Source organism: Thunnus maccoyii, chromosome 1 (assembly GCF_910596095.1).
Source record: "Thunnus maccoyii chromosome 1, fThuMac1.1, whole genome shotgun sequence".
Lineage (NCBI taxonomy): Eukaryota > Metazoa > Chordata > Actinopteri > Scombriformes > Scombridae > Thunnus > Thunnus maccoyii.
This window is the reverse complement of record NC_056533.1, coordinates 20,404,522-20,423,149: the sequence shown is the minus strand read 5'-3', so window position 1 is coordinate 20,423,149 and position 18,628 is coordinate 20,404,522. Positions and strand designations below refer to the sequence as shown.

Sequence of the window (18,628 nt, the reverse complement as noted above, 5' to 3'; positions counted from 1 at the left end):
AGCTGAGAGTGAACCAAAACAGTAAAGTTGCAGTTGGACTGAGCTGAAACTCACTATAAAGCTCTTCTGCAGTTTATGTGTAGAGGCATAATTTAGACGAGTGACCTTGGCTACGCAGGTGAAATACCTTCTGTAACGTTCTCTATAACATCTTCTGTTTATAACAGTGAGGAGAAATATGCCTCAGAAATTATGTGATCAATTTCAAAATACCGATATGAATGAAGCTGTCTTAATGATGCCATCCTTATCTGCTAAGGACAATAAATTTCTTATAAACCTGTGGTGAGAGTTTTTGTTGGTGGAGGACGGACAGAACAAGCACACAGCCTCGCTATCATAACAGACTCCTCCTCTCTCTCTACATCTTGGGTGATCCAATCACAAGTGGGAAGCTCTAAGTACACCAGTTCACACCTGGTATTAACATACATCTTGGGTCCGAGTAGTATTGACCAATCATGTTTGAGCAGGGTTTGGTTGCATGCAGGTTGCATTGGCTGAAATGCAATCTCGGAACCTATCGGCTATAATCTGACAACGATGTAGCTTTTTTTTAAAAATGTATCTGCTATCATATGCATATATCTGTTTATAGAAATTAGCGAAATGTCAAACGGACCTTCTCAAGTTGCTAATCAGACTGTAAACTACACCTGGCGCACAGAAGAGGAAGGCCCCAAAATATTGGCCGTTGCCCTAAGAAACTAAATCATCATCAGACAGATAGCCGATGGGTTCCGAGATTGCCCAAGACGCATTTTAATGGCAGGTGTGAACCAAGCCTCTGTCTCTACTGAGTCATTCCTAAACCGCTGCGCCCTCCCCTAGCCCTTAATTCAGAAAAACGCTGTCCAACAGGAACATTAAAGTCTTTTTTGTGCAAATGTACAAAAATGAATGAAATATTCCTGATGTGAGATCATGCAACAAGTCTGAAGAACTGCAAAATTTCATCTTACTCGATGGTGGAAGCAAATAGGGACAATTAGTTTCAATTACAATTTCACTACCAGTGATGCTGCCTCATCTATAAGCTAGCACAAGTAGTCCTGCACAGAAAAGACTCTTTTCACAGTTTCTTGTGTACAGATTCTACTGATACACAGTAAAACACAAAATAAAGGGTTATTTATAATCACATCACACCGCATACAGGATTTAGTATGTATTTAATTATCACCCTTGCAGTGTCTTTGTCTCTTTGTTTGTCGATGTTGAGTAATATATTCATACAAAGTCCTGAAATTTTGATTTGTTACCAAAAAATACCTAAGAATAGTTGTTTTGATTCATTTATTTGGGATTTATATTGAATATCCATAAAAATGGAGACAGAGAGATAGAGAGGAAGAGAAAGACAATACATTTGAGTTCTTGACAGTACAGAATATTACTTTAAAAGTTTAGATATAGAGGTCAAAAGGCCCAACAATGTTGGACAAATTCATTCTTAAAACATACAGTATGTTCACTTTTATACATTGTAAATCAGACAATATAAGGCAAACAACAACTGAAGTTACATCAAAATTTAAAATGGCAAAAGACAATTAAGAAAACTTCCCAACATGACCACAGAAACCCAGCAAATGATTCTTAAACTTCCTTAATAATATACTCTTAAACATTCAGACACAACTTCATCTATAAACATCTGAGTTTGATTGAAGAATCTATAAAATACAATTTGTACTGGGATCACACACTTCCCATCACTCAACAACAGTTGGTAGCAAAACTACAGTCCTGAAGGGTATTAAAAAAAAAAAAAAAAAAGCTTCTAGTCCGAGTGGCATCTTGAATGAAAAAATAAATGTCAATCATTTAAAAACTATTTGACCTGATTCCCAGCACAGATTATTTTCCTACAACAAATTAATTGCCCCTATATGCAGAGGCAGGGAGAGATTTTACCTCCCCTCAAAAAATATTGAGGATTAAAATATGTTTATGATGAGAATTATGTATGTTTAACTACTTATTTGAGCTATATATACTACAGTGTAATTAGTTGAAGACCTGCCTCCAAAGAGAACATTATGTATTACGCTTAAATCAACATTCACATGCGGGTAAATTTAATTGATGTGCATGTTAATGTAAACAAATCCGCATTTGTTTTGTTGACTTACAGAGAGCCCTCGGTGGTATTTGGCATAATGGTTTCTTGTATAAATGAAGTGAGAGTGGGACTAATGGTAAACCCAAAGACTGCATCAAGTGCATGTGTACAAATAATGAATGTTTAAGTAAAACTGGACAGAGAAGAACCAAACACTTTCCAACAGGGACATGAGGTCAGACAGAGCTGCAGTTTCAGCCCTCCATTACTCTGTATAAATTACACTAACTTGCTTGTCAATTAGAGCTATATTCTGCACCGGGTCCTAAATTCCTGGACGAAGACCTATTTCCAGAGAATCATAGACAGAGAGAGAGAGAGGAAGCCTGTTGGTTTGGCTGATGATCACAGCACTGGCTAAGAAACAAACACACATTACAATCTATTACAGCAGTGAGTGAGAAACTGATGGCTAATATAAGATACAGTCAACTGTCATAACATTTTTATTTCATTTTAATTTGAACAATTACATAAAAAACACCAAGAAACAAAAACAAAAAACAGACAAAAAAACTGCCAAAATAGAAAATAAATAAAAAGATAAAATATAAAAGAAACCTCCAGTGTTCATTGCTGCTATAATGTATATAAATGCCCATACAGCCATACACAACGTAGTCCAGCAATGTCCAATGAGTACGGATGTTTTTAATGACTAATTTCCCTGATATTAAAACAGTTTAACACACTAATTTTTCAAATGTTTACAGAAAGATATAGGGCTGTAGTCTTCAGGTCGACTGGTCGATTAGTTGGTCGATATGCTCTCGTCCGACTAAATTCTCATTGGTTGAATAATCTCCGTGTTATTTTCATAAGGAGAAAAGTGCTACATCAATAGCTTTCCAGGAGTAATCCATTATTTCCTGCGGCGGGAGGGACAGACTAACAAATTACCTGTGAAAACACCCCAGTTGTTTTCACAACTTTGAACTCGCCCAACTTAATGGAAACTGCTAGGTCCACCTGTACTTAACATTTACTGAACATGCTGAACGTTTACTGAATCTGTGTTTTTCCATAATGACACAACGAGAACCCCCACCAGGCCAAAATTTTTTTTTTTAATATTTGATAATATTGAAATCGATAGCGTTTGGGAGTCTCTGTGCAGCACTGTTCCAGTACGTGAGTCAACCTCTGTCGTTGCCTGGGAAACCACTGGTAGCGTGGCTCCGTTAAGGAGTATGTTTGCGTAGCGAGTGGGAAAGAGTGAGGGGCAGAGAAGTGACGGTGGATGTGAGCAGGGCAGAGGAAAAGGTCAGTAGTAAGTTGTAAGTCTGGCAGTAAATGTACAGTACAGACTACAGTGTGTCAGTTAATAAATGCTAAAAAGTCACGTCTGTTGTTTCCCCAAATGCTGGAAAAGTAAAGGGGGTTAGCTCCAGAAATACAGAACAGAGAAATGCGTGGCAGCCGAGTTTACTGTGCACTCTGTCCCCCCCCCGTGCGCGACTAATCGATTAGTTGAAGATTATGTACGATTTTAGTTGACCAAGACTTTCTTTGGTTGACTACAGCCCTAGAAAGATAGATTTAGATGTTGTTGTTTCATGTGCTGGAGAACAATGTTAAGTATCTCATGTTTTCACAGGACATTTATCTGCTCTATAATGGATTTAAGTGACTTATTTTACAGAGAAAATGTTGATCTGTCAAGTAAGATCATAAAAATACAGATATAGGTCTGTTAATTAATGATTTGATCAAAATGGACTCAGAGTCCCTGGAGTCACAAGTCTTTGCTTTATCCACCAAGCTGAACTGAGGTAGCAGGATCTTTGTAGTTGAGTTGGACAATGAAACATTTCGTATTAACTGTGGAAACCAACTGAGTGACAAACCAACCAACACAACCGCTATTGGTCACAGCTAACAAACAGTGGTACTAGTTAACCGCTACATACCACTAAAGGAAAATCACCCAGCTGCCATCCATCGCCCCACTACACTGAAGAGTCAATGGTCTCATCAAATTTACATTATCAACACAGCTGGAAGGGAGAGATGATGAATCTCTGTCAGAGCCACTTTGGCTATTTTTTTTTTCCAATCCATCGTTCTCTGGCACACTTTTGAAGGGTCTTGCCAGTCCCACTCTGCCTCAATTATCTGGCTATGCCCAGCTGAGATGCAATAATCCAAACTCTCATTCCCTGCAATTTCCACACTTCTGTCAGCACACTCACTTGCCGTATGTTCACAATCACTTATGGAGGTGCTTCTTCCCCTGCCTTGAGGATCAGAGACACAAGAGGACATACTGCAGGCTGGAGGGAGGAGGGGTTTACCCACTATACATTTTAAGGGTTCAGCGGTTGATTATTTCTTAAATGATAAAGTTCATTTTTGCATAATTTAGTTTTGAAACATGTGTCAGGATATAAATGACATATCAACGTGAGCGCTTTTCAATAACATGTTATCAACAACAAAATGTAAAGTTGCACATTGCAAAGTTTTAAACCTAAACTATAATCCACTTCAGAGTTAAAGGTCCAGTAGGTGCCTGATTGATGACATGATGAACAAGATGCATTTAATGTAGTTCCCTGAAGTTAAACTTATTATCAGCTACAATAGTAAAAACTAAAAAAAAAAACATTATTCCCTTTACTTACCTTGATGCCCAGCCAAACTCAATCCATAACATGCCAACGCATCTTTCAGCACATTCAACACATACTAATATCTGAATTCTGTATCAATAAATGTACCATTTACTGCACATTCAGACATGTGAGGCTGATAAAAACACCACAGCTCAAAGCATTTAACTGTTATTGCTTCTCAGTTGTTTCAAAAACAACATTTTAGCCAACCAAAACCTCAGATGAGGTTTTGGTTGGCTAAGCTGCAAATGCAAACGGAAAGTGTATCTTGGTCATTAGTGTTAACCTTATATATCAAAACATATACACCATCGTATAAACATCACATATGCATGCAAGAAATAAAAGTGTCACACAAAATGATCAGATTATTATGGCTGCCTTCTAAAACTGGACAAATGGCCAGAGCCTAACACATTCTGTTTTTTGAGGCGGTTACAGACAACTGATATTTTAATAATGTATTGGCTGATATTTGATTTAACACAAAATATGGTTACTAAACAGTTGTTACAAACAATAATATGCCAATATATTTTACAGTTTAAGAGTAAACTTTATTTTCAAAGATGACAGGATAGTAATACATTTCTAATCTTCATAGGAAATTAAAATATTATAAAAAGTAATATTTCTTGTTGGCAGCGGTTAAAAAAAAACAGCATCCCACATTTACAGTTGTTTTTTTCCCCCCATTTCTAAAGGACAAAGCTGGTCACCAGACAACACACAGCAATGACAATAAGCTCTGGCTGTAACACATTATTCTCCTGACAGTCTCCAGTTCTTTTCTGTTCCACACAAAAAGCACCATGCTGATGCTGGTCTATTTTAGAAGTCACAGAGTGCACGGCCCAGCCTAAAGGTGGCTATCCACAGGATGTCAACATCACACTAGATTAAATCATAATGCACACAGCAAAGCCATCTCTATTCAGTTCTTCAATGACATCAATGCTTGAGATTGCACACATAGTATAGGTACAGTATATCTCTATATACATATACACACACACACACATATATATATATATATATATACATATATCAGTATTTTGATGGAATCTGGTTTTAAAAAAATCATGTGTACTGTTCTGCAGACCTGCTCACAGCTTCAATAAACCTTCAAGAATCAAAAGTTTCATTATGAAGCATGAATGTGTTTTAGCATTGACACAATAAACTGGCTTGTGAATCTGTGTCATTATCTATAATTAGAAAATATACACCAGTTACAAGTTTATTACACCTGTGCAAAATCGGTAAGAAAGCATTTGCAATAAATCCAATATTTGAAAAGCTTCAAAAGTTTCTTTTTGCTGATGCTGTATCAGAGACTTGATTTATCTGTGCTTTAATTTTGGAGGCTGTAGACATTTAATATTGTATAACAAATTCTAATAATAAAAACACTTGAGTACGCGTATTTGTGAAGCTTTTGTAAATGCTAGAGAGGGGAAAAAAGCAGGACAATTACAGTCTAGACCTTTATGTAATTAATGTAGAAGTTAACATATTTGTGCGAATCTCATCCAGAAGATGTGACTTGATCACTGTTTCTCAGCATTTACTTTACTGAGGAGGGATTAGGTGTCCTAAAACTCATCGTCCCAACTCCATAGTTCATATACGACAGCTCTGTTCTTGTGTCTTTCGTTTCAGAGATAACTGAGGACAATGAGGCTTTGTGGATGCACACAAAACGTGCTTTCAGAAAACATAATGCGGGTTTGTTGACTTTCTCTAGTAGCACATCAGACAATAGATGTGCTTGGGATTAATGTCCTGTAGCATTTATACCCAGGAAGCGGTCCAGAGACAGGGAATCTGACCTCTGGTTATTACAGCCAAACTCGAACCATGCACACAGATTGTTTGTCAAGGAAGATGCTCAAAGATAATAAAATAAAATAATTTATGGAAAAAAAAGTTTGTGTATATATGAGGGGCTGAGCCATTATCAAGCTTCTGCATGTACAAAGAAAACAAAATTACTGCACAATATTCATTATAACTCAAGGAAATGATGTCTCACAATCCCACTGAACCACTCTACAATTTACAAAGAACTCCAGCAATGATCGAGTATTTCACAGATCTTAACCTGATCATAGATTTGCCTCCAACACGCACCACTCTCCGATAAAAATATAGATTTATTGTTTCTATGAACGCTTGCTGCACAGACAATTGACAACACACCTCAATCAAAGCAAATACAATATGTGTGATTTATGCCTTATTTATGCCTCTAACGAGAAGGTAAAACATGAGCAGCACCCACTGTATTACAGCATGATGGTAATTAGATCAATAAAACATTTACATGTGTCTATGGCCTACACTGTGCTTTGTTCTACGTCTTTACTCCACTACAATTCCAGGTGGAGAGCTCATGTTTCTAGTGCCAGATGTGAACAGCGCACACAAGCATCACACAGAGGTGGAAAAAGAATCACGTGCAAGACTAAAAGCTAAGACTCTTTTCCTTCATCCTCCATTCATAAATAAATCCAGACCCCATTTAAACAAGGATAGAAGTCGTTAAACAACTGATTTTGAGGAGCAGATTTATGAGTCACGCAAGCAGGGATGAAGACACTTCATATCAAAGGGTTTACTGACATACGTCTGAGGGATCAGGTCCTACCTGATGCACTGAACTGGCTGCTTCCAAGTGTTGTGGGCCTGTTTTTCCCTCCGCTCACAGGTGGAGAGAACATCTGAATGGAAGAATATGGACAGACACCTACCATTAGAGCAACTAATAAACAGTACAGAAGCAACACATTCAGATTTTTTTTTTCAGAAAGCAGCTCATGATTTTCAAAAATGAAGGATCACTTTAGGGCTGCAACTATTTTCATTATCAATTAATCGAGAAAATAATCAACAGATTAATCGATAATGCAAAATAATCCTTAGATGCAGTAGTTGTTTGGTCCATAAAACGTCAGAAAATGGTGAAACTTGATCATCAGTTTCCCAAAGCCCAAGATGTCTTCCTCAATTGTCTTGTTTTATCACGACCAACAGTCCACAACCCAAAGATATTCAGTTTACTATCAGAGAAGACTGAAGAAACTAAGAAATAGTCAAATTTGAGAAGCTGGAAACAGAGAATTTGGACTTAGTTGCAGATTAATTTAATAGTTGACAACTAATCGATTAATCGACTAATTGTTGCAGCTCTAGTATACACATTCACATTTTTTTCAGAGAGCAGAAAGCATGATTTTCAAAAATGAAAGATCACTTGTAAAATTATATTAGTCGACTCTAATATGCACTGATCATCAATTAGACATGCTTCAGCCTATTTGGTGCTCACACCTCTGGGAGCAACTTGGCACCGAGAGGTGTCACTGAAAAAAAAAGACAGTGAAAAGTCCCCCTACCGCACTAAAATCCAGCAGGTCACTTAATTCCTTGTCTGTTCCGAGAGCGGCAATCCGCTGCTGAGGATTCATCCTGACGATCTTAGAAACCTGGAGAGAGCACACAGTCCATTAGGTCACATCTCGGCTGGTTTATTTAACAGCGGCAGGATGAGTGCCACAGGAAATGACAGACTGCCACGAGAAACATTTGTTATGGATGCAAAATAATAGACCATCACTGTGGAGTAAAGTTGGCTGTTTGGCGCTGCATTAAATAGAGACACTAACACGTTATAATTGATCAGATGGTGCAAACATTTAGTGCGCACCTTTAGTTTTATCCGTTGATTAAAAAAAAGAGAGAGAGAGATACGACCGCTCTGAATGGATGGCACAGCATCGCATTGCTGCAGTTTCTCTGTAATAACACTGCATACTGCTGTGAAGACATTTATGTAACGCACTAATGGGGCTGTCAGTGTTTTTTTGTGGCACATTTTCCAAGAATAGATGACCAACGTTTGCTGTTAGCTGAGGCACCTAACGTCATTAGCTAGCTGGCTATCGCTAGCTGCAGTTACTGCTTCATAAGGGTTGGAAATAGCTTGTAATTATCACAGGGAAGACCGTGTCCTACTAACGAGTTAAACACAAACTACACACTGGCTGCAGATAAGTAACAAAGCCAAACCATTAGCAGCTCCAGCATACAAAACGCAATGATGGTCTTTCTCAACTCCCAACTTCTTTCACAGGTCCGAAAGCTTTTGGCAAACTCACATTGATATTTTACCTTTTTTCCCGATTAAAATCCCGACTAGGGTGATCTGGTGAAGACTCGCTTTCTTGAAATGCGCCTCAAAACACGCGAAATGTGTGTTTAAGCGGCAATACCTGGGAAAATATCCTCTATATATCAGTAACGAGTCTCCCTTAGGCAGACATTTTTTGCTTTGCAGAAGCCTCAGCACCACGATGACATTGGTTATTGTATCCCTCCGCCGAGCTCAGTGACATGATGGTCCCACACAGCGGGAGATGCTGCAGGAGTCAGCACACACTGTCCCGGGTCACACTGATGCACGACGTGTTTGTCTCTGCTTTACTACCAGTGAAGGAACATCTAATGGATTGTAATGGACGAGAGCAGAAATCTATTCATTTGTATGCCTGAAAAATGCAATTCATTTTAAAAATACGTTACAGTCACAACCAGTGAAAGTGGAAGAAGTATTGAGATCCTTTAGTTAAAGTGCCAAAACAGCAATGTAAAAATACTCCATTTTAGCATGAAAAATAGTATTTAAGTAAAAGTATTAGCAGCAAAATGTAGTTAAAGTATTGTAGTAAAAGTAGTGGTTTGGTCCCTCTGACTAATATATTATTATTATATATGACATCATTAGATTATTAATACTGAATCATCAGTGTGTAAGCAGCATGTTACTGTTGTAGCTGCTGGAGGTGGAGCTAGTTTAGTCAACTACTTTATATACAGTTAGTTTAGTCAAGGGGTTCCCAATCTAGGGGTTGGGCCCCTCTAAAGGGTCACCAGATAAATCTGAGGGGTCGTGAGATGATTAATGGGAGAAGAAAGAAAAAAAAATCAAAGTTCTGATACACAAATCTGTTTCCAGTTTTTTGGATTTTTCTGTAATCTTTCATTTTTGGTGAAATATTGGATCATTTGAACATTTATTGAAATGAAACCATGTGAGAAGTTTAGAGGGAAAAATCACTATTTGGTGGAGCTGTTAACAACTCATAAACATCTGAAATGTGACCCCGACTACACAATGCTTTTTGTAAGATGTCAAAAGCCAAAAAGGTTGGAAACCACTGGTTTCATCTTCAACAATGTGTTGTATAAAGTAGCAAAGTAGCATAAAATGGAAATACTCCAATACTGATAAAGTTCAAGTTTGTACTTAAGTACACTGTAAGAAGCCATGACTTTTACAGTAACTAAATGGCAGCAATTAACAAGTAACTTACAGTTGGTTACTTGTTAATTACTGCCAGTTAGTTACTGTAAATATAAACACAGTAAACTTAATGTAAAATAAATTACAGTAAGTTTACTGTGTTTTTAAATTACAAAATACAAATAATACAATACAGTAATTGTATGTTACTGTGTATTAGATTACAGCACCAGACAATTTGCAGTAAATTAGATTACAGTCATTCATATAATGCTGTAAACTTTCAAACCACACTTTTAAATTTCAATAAATGAGTACACAACCAACTCTTTAAATGAAAATTATTTATTAACTGTTGAACATGAACAAACATATTTACTTATTTTCATTGTGAAATCTAATGGCCTTCTTCCATATGGAAGAAATAACCACGCTGAAGAGTGAACTGCTGCAATCACAGCTGTGATGTACAGTGCAAATGATTTTCCATCAGACAGGACAGCAGACCAAAATGAGCTTTTTACCCTTAATGACATATTAGAGGTGCACTGGTTTGCACAAACCTTGTCTACCAGCTTACTGTGGCTGTTTCCTCTTTTATCAATCCTCCTTTACAATATGTAAATCTGATCTACTGACCAAACAACACAAAACATTTTTCTGTGTAGACCAATATTTACTGACCAATAGTGCAGTTTATTTTGCATTTCCTGTACATGCTTCATAATTAAAGCCACACAGTGGTATACCAGTGAGGAGCTTTGAATGTGAAGTAGCAACAGCAGGAAATGTTTGGACTGCATGAACATCAATTTACAACAGTAAATAAGTTTTCTTTTCAGTGTTTCCAGTTCTTATAATTTCTGAAAACATTTCTACCATGTCCCTTCTAGCTGTAAAAGTAGCAGGAAGCATGCATAAAAATCATTCTGTAACTCACAGTTTTCAAATGCATATATTATAAAACATTAGCAAATGTTACAAAGACAACAATAAAAATCCAATATGCAAAACGTTTGTTTAAATCTGTAGCCACAGTTAAACAAATCCTGACGAAAAAAAATAGACACTATTTCTTAAAGGACCAGTGTGTAAGATTTAGTGGCATCTAGTGGTGAGGTTGCAGATTGCAACCAACTGATGATCCCCCCTCCTTTAACAAAGTGTGTAGGAGAATCTATGTTGGCTGCCACTTCAACGTAAAAATGCGTAAGGCCCTCTCTTGAGCCAGTGTATGATTTGTCCGTTCTGGGCTACTGTAGAAACATGGCGGTGCAATATGGCGGGCTCCATGGAAGAGACCTACTCCTCTATGTAGATATAAAGGGCTCATTCTAAGGTAACGAAAACAAAATTCTTAGTTTCACGTGAATATACACTAATGAAAACATAATTATGAATATTATATTCCATTTCTGCCAATAGATTCCCCTAAATCCTACACACTGTTCCTTTAAGCCCACTATAAGTAAAAAAATTAAATTAAATCACTGAGCTTGACAATATACGAGACGCTATAATTTCCTTGAAACAAAACACTTGGGTAATAACCCTAAACATGGTTATTCAACTGTGGGAGATGTCAAGTCACCAGGTAGGCAGGTGTCCTTAGAGTCTTCAAAATTGTTTTCGTGGATGCATACTTGTCTGTAAAGAGTCCAAAAGCCCAATTCAGTCCACTTGGGACAGAATGGGCATGTAGAAACTAATTCTATCTACATCTACGTCCAGGTGGGTAGAGGTGGATAAAGACGATTCAATACAAGAATAAAAACAAAAACATCTTGTAACACAGTAATTTCACACAACTTCACTTTAATTATTCAATTACAGAGATGAAAAAACTAGGATGAAGTTTTCACATTGAACTGGCATAAACAATGCTGAGTTAGCCAAGGGGTGATGCAGGCTAAACACAATTTACAATGCTCTCACACGCCCTTTGAACGCAGACAATGAAAAGCTGTAGTAGATTTTTAACATGATAGTGGGACAGATAGGCAAACCAATTGTGCATTTGATAAGTTTCAGCATATAATCTACATACTCCAAGGTTTTATTTCAGACATGGAGGAAATTTGTATCTGACCTCTGGTGACCTTGAGAGGTCACTGACCTCAGCATTCCATATTTCCAGTTTCTGCCCCATCACTCTGCATTATAATCATATAATTCTTTGCCAAAATTGCATTTTTGTTTAAATTAAGATGTTTATTTGCTGCATGCTGCCTCATAACAAAATTCTGCTTAGAGCACCAATTTGGCCAGGGGAGCTGGCCCAGACATTCTACGGCAAACACGTGTTAGAGTTATCTTGTGGTTCATCTTCAAAAATGGCAGCAGTTGCAAGCATTTTTTTGATTTAATGACAAAATAATTGCCTGTGCGAGATGAATATGAAGTATATTGTGAATACTTTCTACACCATCATTCAGAGATAAATATAAGCAGAGCAGAGCAGCAATCAGCAGTAACAAACAAGACTGGCCGACCGACACACTGCAGCACTTTAACAACTTAAACCAACTCTGAGGTGACGAATAAACTCGGTGCTCCGTCTGTTTCACCTCAAAAACACTGTGGCCATTCAGTGTCATGTTCAGCAATAGCTTTTGGCTTTTCGGAGCTAGCAGTGCAGCAGAGAGGCTGCTCTCCACTGCTCAACATTGATACTAATACAACGGATGTCAACAAATGTAGGCTCAGTGAGGCTATGCACAATGTTAACAGCAGGAGTGAAAACTGGATTTATCAAAATGCTGAAACCTTCTGGAAACAACCTGCTGAAATGGGTAGACAGATTATTTGCCTCAAATAGACCACACACAATCATTTATGCTTCTTATTCTGGCATCATGTTGGCTAAAATGTTGGTGACATTCTTATGTAAACAAACATGCATGTAAACACAATTGGCAATATTGAGGTCAGTAAAAATGATCAAGGTCATGTCTACATAGTACGATAAGTCAATAACATAATTATCATGACAGGCCTACTTGTGCATTACAGGATAATCCCTTTGCATGCCTCAGCTAGCTTGTATGCACTCTTCAGAGCACTAGTCACCATGTCGAAATGCCATATACTGATTGATCTTGCCCAGACTTCTACATCTAAGCGTTCAAAGCTGCATTGCCCCACTAACTGGGAACTCTGTGCTCTCTGCCAAGTATAAACAGGGGAAGATTTGCAATACACTGCCAGGTCAAGCAAGCCACCAGTAGGTAGTGGTTGTGCATCATTGGCCAGGGATTTTCTTGAATTACAGGAATTTAGACAAATACTAGATGAGCTGGACCTTGACAGGCTGGATGACGGGACTGGCAGAGAAGCCACACTGATGACCAACAGGGCACGGTGGCACAAGACCTGTCAATTAAAATATAATCAAACCATCCAGCAATGGCGGAAGTTATCAGAAAAGGTGAAGAAGTCTGATGCACCCAAGGTTCACACGGTCTCCTCACAGCCACGTCAACACTAAAGAGTCTGTGTGCTTCTTTTGCAACAAGCCAGATGGCTCTGAAGTGCTCTTTGAGGCATCAACAAAACAATTAGATTTCAATGTTAGAAATGCTTCCTTGGAAATAGAAGACACTGAGTTGCTTGCCAAACTTGCACTTGGGGACATGATAGCCCTTGAGGCAAAATATCACTAATACTGCCTCCGAATGTTCTATAATGAAGCAAGACAGGCTGTATTAAAGGATGAGGAGCCTCTTCCTCTCTGAATGAGGAAGAGGCTCACTTAAGATGGACTGACCTTTAAGCGGACCAGCTGTCATTTCAGTGACAAGTCACTCCTCCAAGTTTTCCTCAGCACCCCCTGAAAAAAAGACACTTGGACAGCTGGAGCAGTGAACAAAGCCAGTCACACACACGTTTTCCAAGAACAAGATGCCTCTCTTCAGCCACCCATCAGTGACAACACAGTCAAAGCAAAACATACAACTTCAAGCACTGAAGCATGATTGCAATCTCTTCTCACAGCTGTATGTGTCTGCCAAATATGTGATGGCAATCTGGATCAATTCTTCAGCCACAAAAACCAGGCGTCACCACAATCTTTGTCTCAAGAAGGGAAGATGCAACTTGGTACAAAAGCAGACCTCTTGTACTGCATAAAGACTGATGACACTGACTCACAACCTGCTCCTGTGGTTGATGCTGTGTTCCTTGATGGTGCAGCTGTGGTCCAGATGCTGAATCCTGGTACAGCAAAGACCTTCCAGGACTATTAAGACAGTGTCTTTGTGCAGTATGCAAAATCCCAGCTTGAGAAAATGAGCTGTCTTGATATTATCTTGCATGTCTACATCCCAGACTGTCTGAAAGGCACCACCGAACAGAAGAGGGAAAGGGGAATCAGGAGACGGGTGATTCCAACCACTGCACTGCCAAAGCAATGGAAAGACTTCCTGCATGTTGATGGGAACAAAACTGGTTTCCTCTCCCAGTAAGTCACTTGCGTCCCAGTAGATGATGGAAAAGAAGTCTATAACTCATGGGAAGATGGTGGTCTGCTCTCCTGCCCAGTCTGACTTGACGAACCTCACTCCATGTTCTCACGAGTAAACAGACACATGCTTGCTTGTGCATGTGTCAGATGCTGTTCAGAAGGGTTGCAAGAAGGTTACTATTCATACTGTAGACACTGACATTGTTGTCCTTGCCGTGGCCATGTTTAGGAAGATCGATCCAGAAATGTGGATTCTCTTGGTACAGGCACCAGCTTCAGATACACTGGTGTTCATGAAGTGGCCAACAAGCTGGATCCAAGTCCCTGTGCCACTCTCCCATTGTTCCACACACTTACGGGATGTGACACAGTGTCGGCAATTGCTGAAGGAGGAAAGCAAACTGCAGAGGAGACTTTGAAGGCTTTCCCTGAAGTGACCGAGGCCTTCAATGAGTGCATGCAGATGCCAGGTGATGTGAGTGAGCTGTCCAAGTCATTGTTGGAGCTGTGGTGTTGATGCACGACAGGACAAGTGACACCAGCTCTTCACTCAGAAATCCAGAGCTCTGGAGAATATCCCACCCACAAAGGTTGCACTAGAGCAACACATTAAGCAGGCCACCTATCAGGCCAAAGTCTGGAGCAACGCTTTAGTACCTGACCCTGAGCTGCTAAGCCCTTCTGATTGGGGCTGGGTGAAGGAAGAGTGGCAGCCACTGTGGACCATCCTTTCAGAAGCCTCACAGAACTGCTACAAACGTATCCATTGTGGCTGCAAGAAAGGGTGTAATACTGCAAGTACAAAAAGGCTGCCCTCAAGTGCACTGCCCTTCGCTCATGTGCAGGAGACTGCTAGGCTTAGAAAGGACACGACCATACTGAACTGATACTGTCATTGGCTCAACCAAGCAGCTCACAACTTCACAGACAGCCTGTCATGACCTGATAAACATGTGACAAATTTAAAAACTGAAAAGTAACATCCAGCAGAAGCCATGGATGTATAAACTGGATACAGTGTCAGAGGCAGGGCCCCGTCCATTCCTATGAAAGTGGCGTATGAAGCCAAAAAAGCCACTTCCCACTGTAAAGAAATTACCCCCATGAAAACATACTGCGCATGGGTTCATGGAGCATTCTCACTAGAGACTTCTGCCAGCCGAGACGGCTAAAACTCCGGTTTAGCCCTCCAGCTAAATTGAATGGGGATAAAGCAATTTAATTGTGCAGCTCTTCTAGACTTTCCAAATGTTATCAGAACAGATGGATCAAATTCTGATGGTGAAATGAATCATTTCACAGGGGTCGTGAGACTCAAAAAAATCTATCAACTGTTGTGTGCAGGAAAAATGCTTTCTGGGCTGGGAAAACACAGCTGCTACCTTAACGAAAGTACTACAGTGGTGATTTTCCACAGTAACATAATGGTTTCTGCAGTAGCGGGATTATTACTGTGATTTTCTACAGTAGTGTGTTTTTAGGCCTAATACACAGTACTAGACTGTAAAAAATATTCACAGAAATTAACTGAGCAGAAACACAGTAACTTACCGTGGATTTCACAATTAACCCTTATAGTTACATCTTTTGAAACATTATCCCTGGCTTTTCTCTCCGACAGCTGTTATTTCTTCATGTAGGTAAAATACACGTTATTGTGTTTTGTACAATACAGGGATGTAAGTAAGCAAGCACCTACCAACCAGGCAGAATGGACCCCAAGTGAGGCCCCAAAAGCCCCATATTCGCTGCAGGTAAAATTCTGATAATTTGATGAATTTTTCTTTTTTTACACCAGTTATGTGTAATATAAACTAGATGGGTTCTGCATTATTAGCTAATTCTGTGGCTGTGTCTTGTAGAGAAGCCCTGTGGGAACTCACAGCAGGAATATTGCAGAAATTTGGCACTGGGGTCCTCTAAAAGGTTTTGGTCAGGCCATGGATGCAAGTCTACTCTAAAGCCGGCAGAACTGCAAAGGTCTAAATTTACAATTTAAGTACCAGATGTGTTTTGATATAAATCATCTTTTGTTTTGTTGTTTTAAAGCATTGCGTTTTTCCATCTGATTTCCACAGCTGTACCTGTACTGATGTTTTTATGATGATGATTTTACACCTTCCTGTTCAAGTAGTCCATACACCTTTAGCATGAAGCTCCTTGAATGTATTTAGACACATGCATTTATTTTATTCACCATGGCAATGAACAATAAGACTGTCACAGTATTAACCTCCATGTGTAATAGCCTACTTTTCATGGCTGGCATTTTCTCTCTTGCTCTTATTTTTTTCAACGCATTTTCCTTCTGTAACTGCAGGCGGGGTCTGGATGTGATGCTTTAAAAGCCAGTGGATGGTAAGTTTTACTGGAATGATCTTGTTGACAGTAGAAATAACAGCTAGTGCCTTATAGATATCCTTTACCTAATAAAGGCAAATAAGTACTTTTCAAAATCAACACCTGCAGCGAATAAAAAATCTAAACAAGTCCATTGATCCGAAGAGGGTTTGACAGCCCGGAAGGAAAGCGACCATCTGCAAGTAAAAACGAGGATAAACATATCTTTACTGCTTCTCAAGGTAGAGAAAACTAAATGAAGAAAAGAAGCACCGAACTGATGGAGACGTGGCCAACTATCTTGTAAATATAAATAAATATAAATATAACTATTTATAAATATTTGGTTAAAGATCCATTACACTGTGTTTCTCACTGAAAATAGCACTTATGTTATTTACTGACATAATATGATGGAACTTTTCCGCATTAAAATGTCTAAAAACGACGACACCTGTGTTAAATGTTTTGTTGAGTTGTGTACTTACATTATCCCAAATGTTTCCAACAATGTTCAAACCCAGAGAAATCCGTAATTTTAAGGTACATTACTGTGGTGTTAATAAAGAAAAAAAAAACGGTCCGTTTCATTTGGTCGCCTGTCAATGGCGTCATATTACCGTTACTCCTTTTACTGAGAGGGGTCCATCTACAGTACAGCACTTACACAACACCCCACTGAACCGACCCTTTACCCTAACCATCCCCCTCCTCATGCCTAAACCTAACCAAGTGGATGTATTGTATAGATAGTACAAGTCCGCAGATAGACCATGGATGTATTATACATCCATGAGATAGACCTACTTCACTTAATCTTCCTTTAACTTCCCAAAAGGGTCCAACTGCAGCATCTCAGACCTCCCTCCGCAGGCCCCTTTCATGCAGGTATTACCGCCCCCTGCTGATCGGAGGTTACATTGTGTTTTCTTTCAGACCCAGAATTGCCAGGTCATAGTTCACAAAATATAATTATATGAAAACTATATATTAAAAATCTAATGATAAATATATAAAGACTATATATACTGAAATATATATATCAAATATTAAATTACGTCAATATTTGCTATTAAAATAATTACTGATGCACAAAAACGAATACTCATGCATTCATATCATTAAAATACACTCACTGGCCACTTCAGGAGATACACTTGTGCAATCTAATGCAATCCGATACAACAGTTCTGCCATAAATTCTACTTTTACAAAACTTATACATTTTCAGTTTTTGTTGACGCTGTTAGAAAGGTGATAATTCTACTTTATTATTGAGGTTGGAGTGGTGTACTGGGGCGCATTATATTGAATGGTGTTCCTAACATTTTGTCCACCCCATTAACATACATAAGGGGGGCAAAATATTAGGAACACTTCTCAATATAATGCACTGCAGTACTCCACCACCACCTGCTACAACCTCGATAATAAACATAAAGTAGAATTGTCACTTTTCTGACAATGTCAACAAAAACTGAAAATGTAAAAGTTTTGTAAAAGTAGAATTTGTTGTATTGGATTGCACAAGTGTTCCTAATAAAGTGGCTGGTGAGTCTATTAATATGTATGAGTGACTTTTCAATCATTCCAAACTACAGGGGATAAGTATGAGCTCTGAAGCTCCACAAACTTCCAGTACATTGATAACTGTCACTCCAGTTATGTAAAACATAGATCAGATTAAAAAATTAAAAATTCCAGTGTAGCTGCAGGCGGTGATTGTAGGGGTCCAAACATACCTTGAAAAAGAGAAGACATTCACAACACAGCAGGTAGGC

The 18,628-nt window shown here is 38.7% G+C and overlaps 1 protein-coding gene across 6 annotated transcripts in view; it reads right to left on the bottom strand.

Moving 5' to 3' along the window:
* The window catches only part of tcf12 (transcription factor 12), an 88,321-nt gene extending 79,130 nt beyond the window's left edge, over positions 1-9,191 (bottom strand). For 2 of the 6 annotated variants that reach the window (XM_042420602.1, XM_042420854.1), the window contains exons 1-3: positions 8,914-9,186; positions 8,139-8,228; positions 7,391-7,463 (exon numbers count right to left, since the gene is read on the bottom strand). In XM_042420602.1, the coding sequence (XP_042276536.1) occupies positions 7,391-7,463; positions 8,139-8,210 (145 nt within the window). In that variant the 5' untranslated portion in view covers positions 8,211-8,228; positions 8,914-9,186. Of the gene's footprint in view, positions 1-7,390; positions 7,464-8,138; positions 8,229-8,900 lie in introns of all 6 variants that reach the window. The other 4 variants (XM_042421016.1, XM_042420930.1, XM_042420690.1 and 1 more) reach the window with 4 other exon arrangements.
* Positions 9,192-18,628: the final 9,437 nt, after the last annotated feature.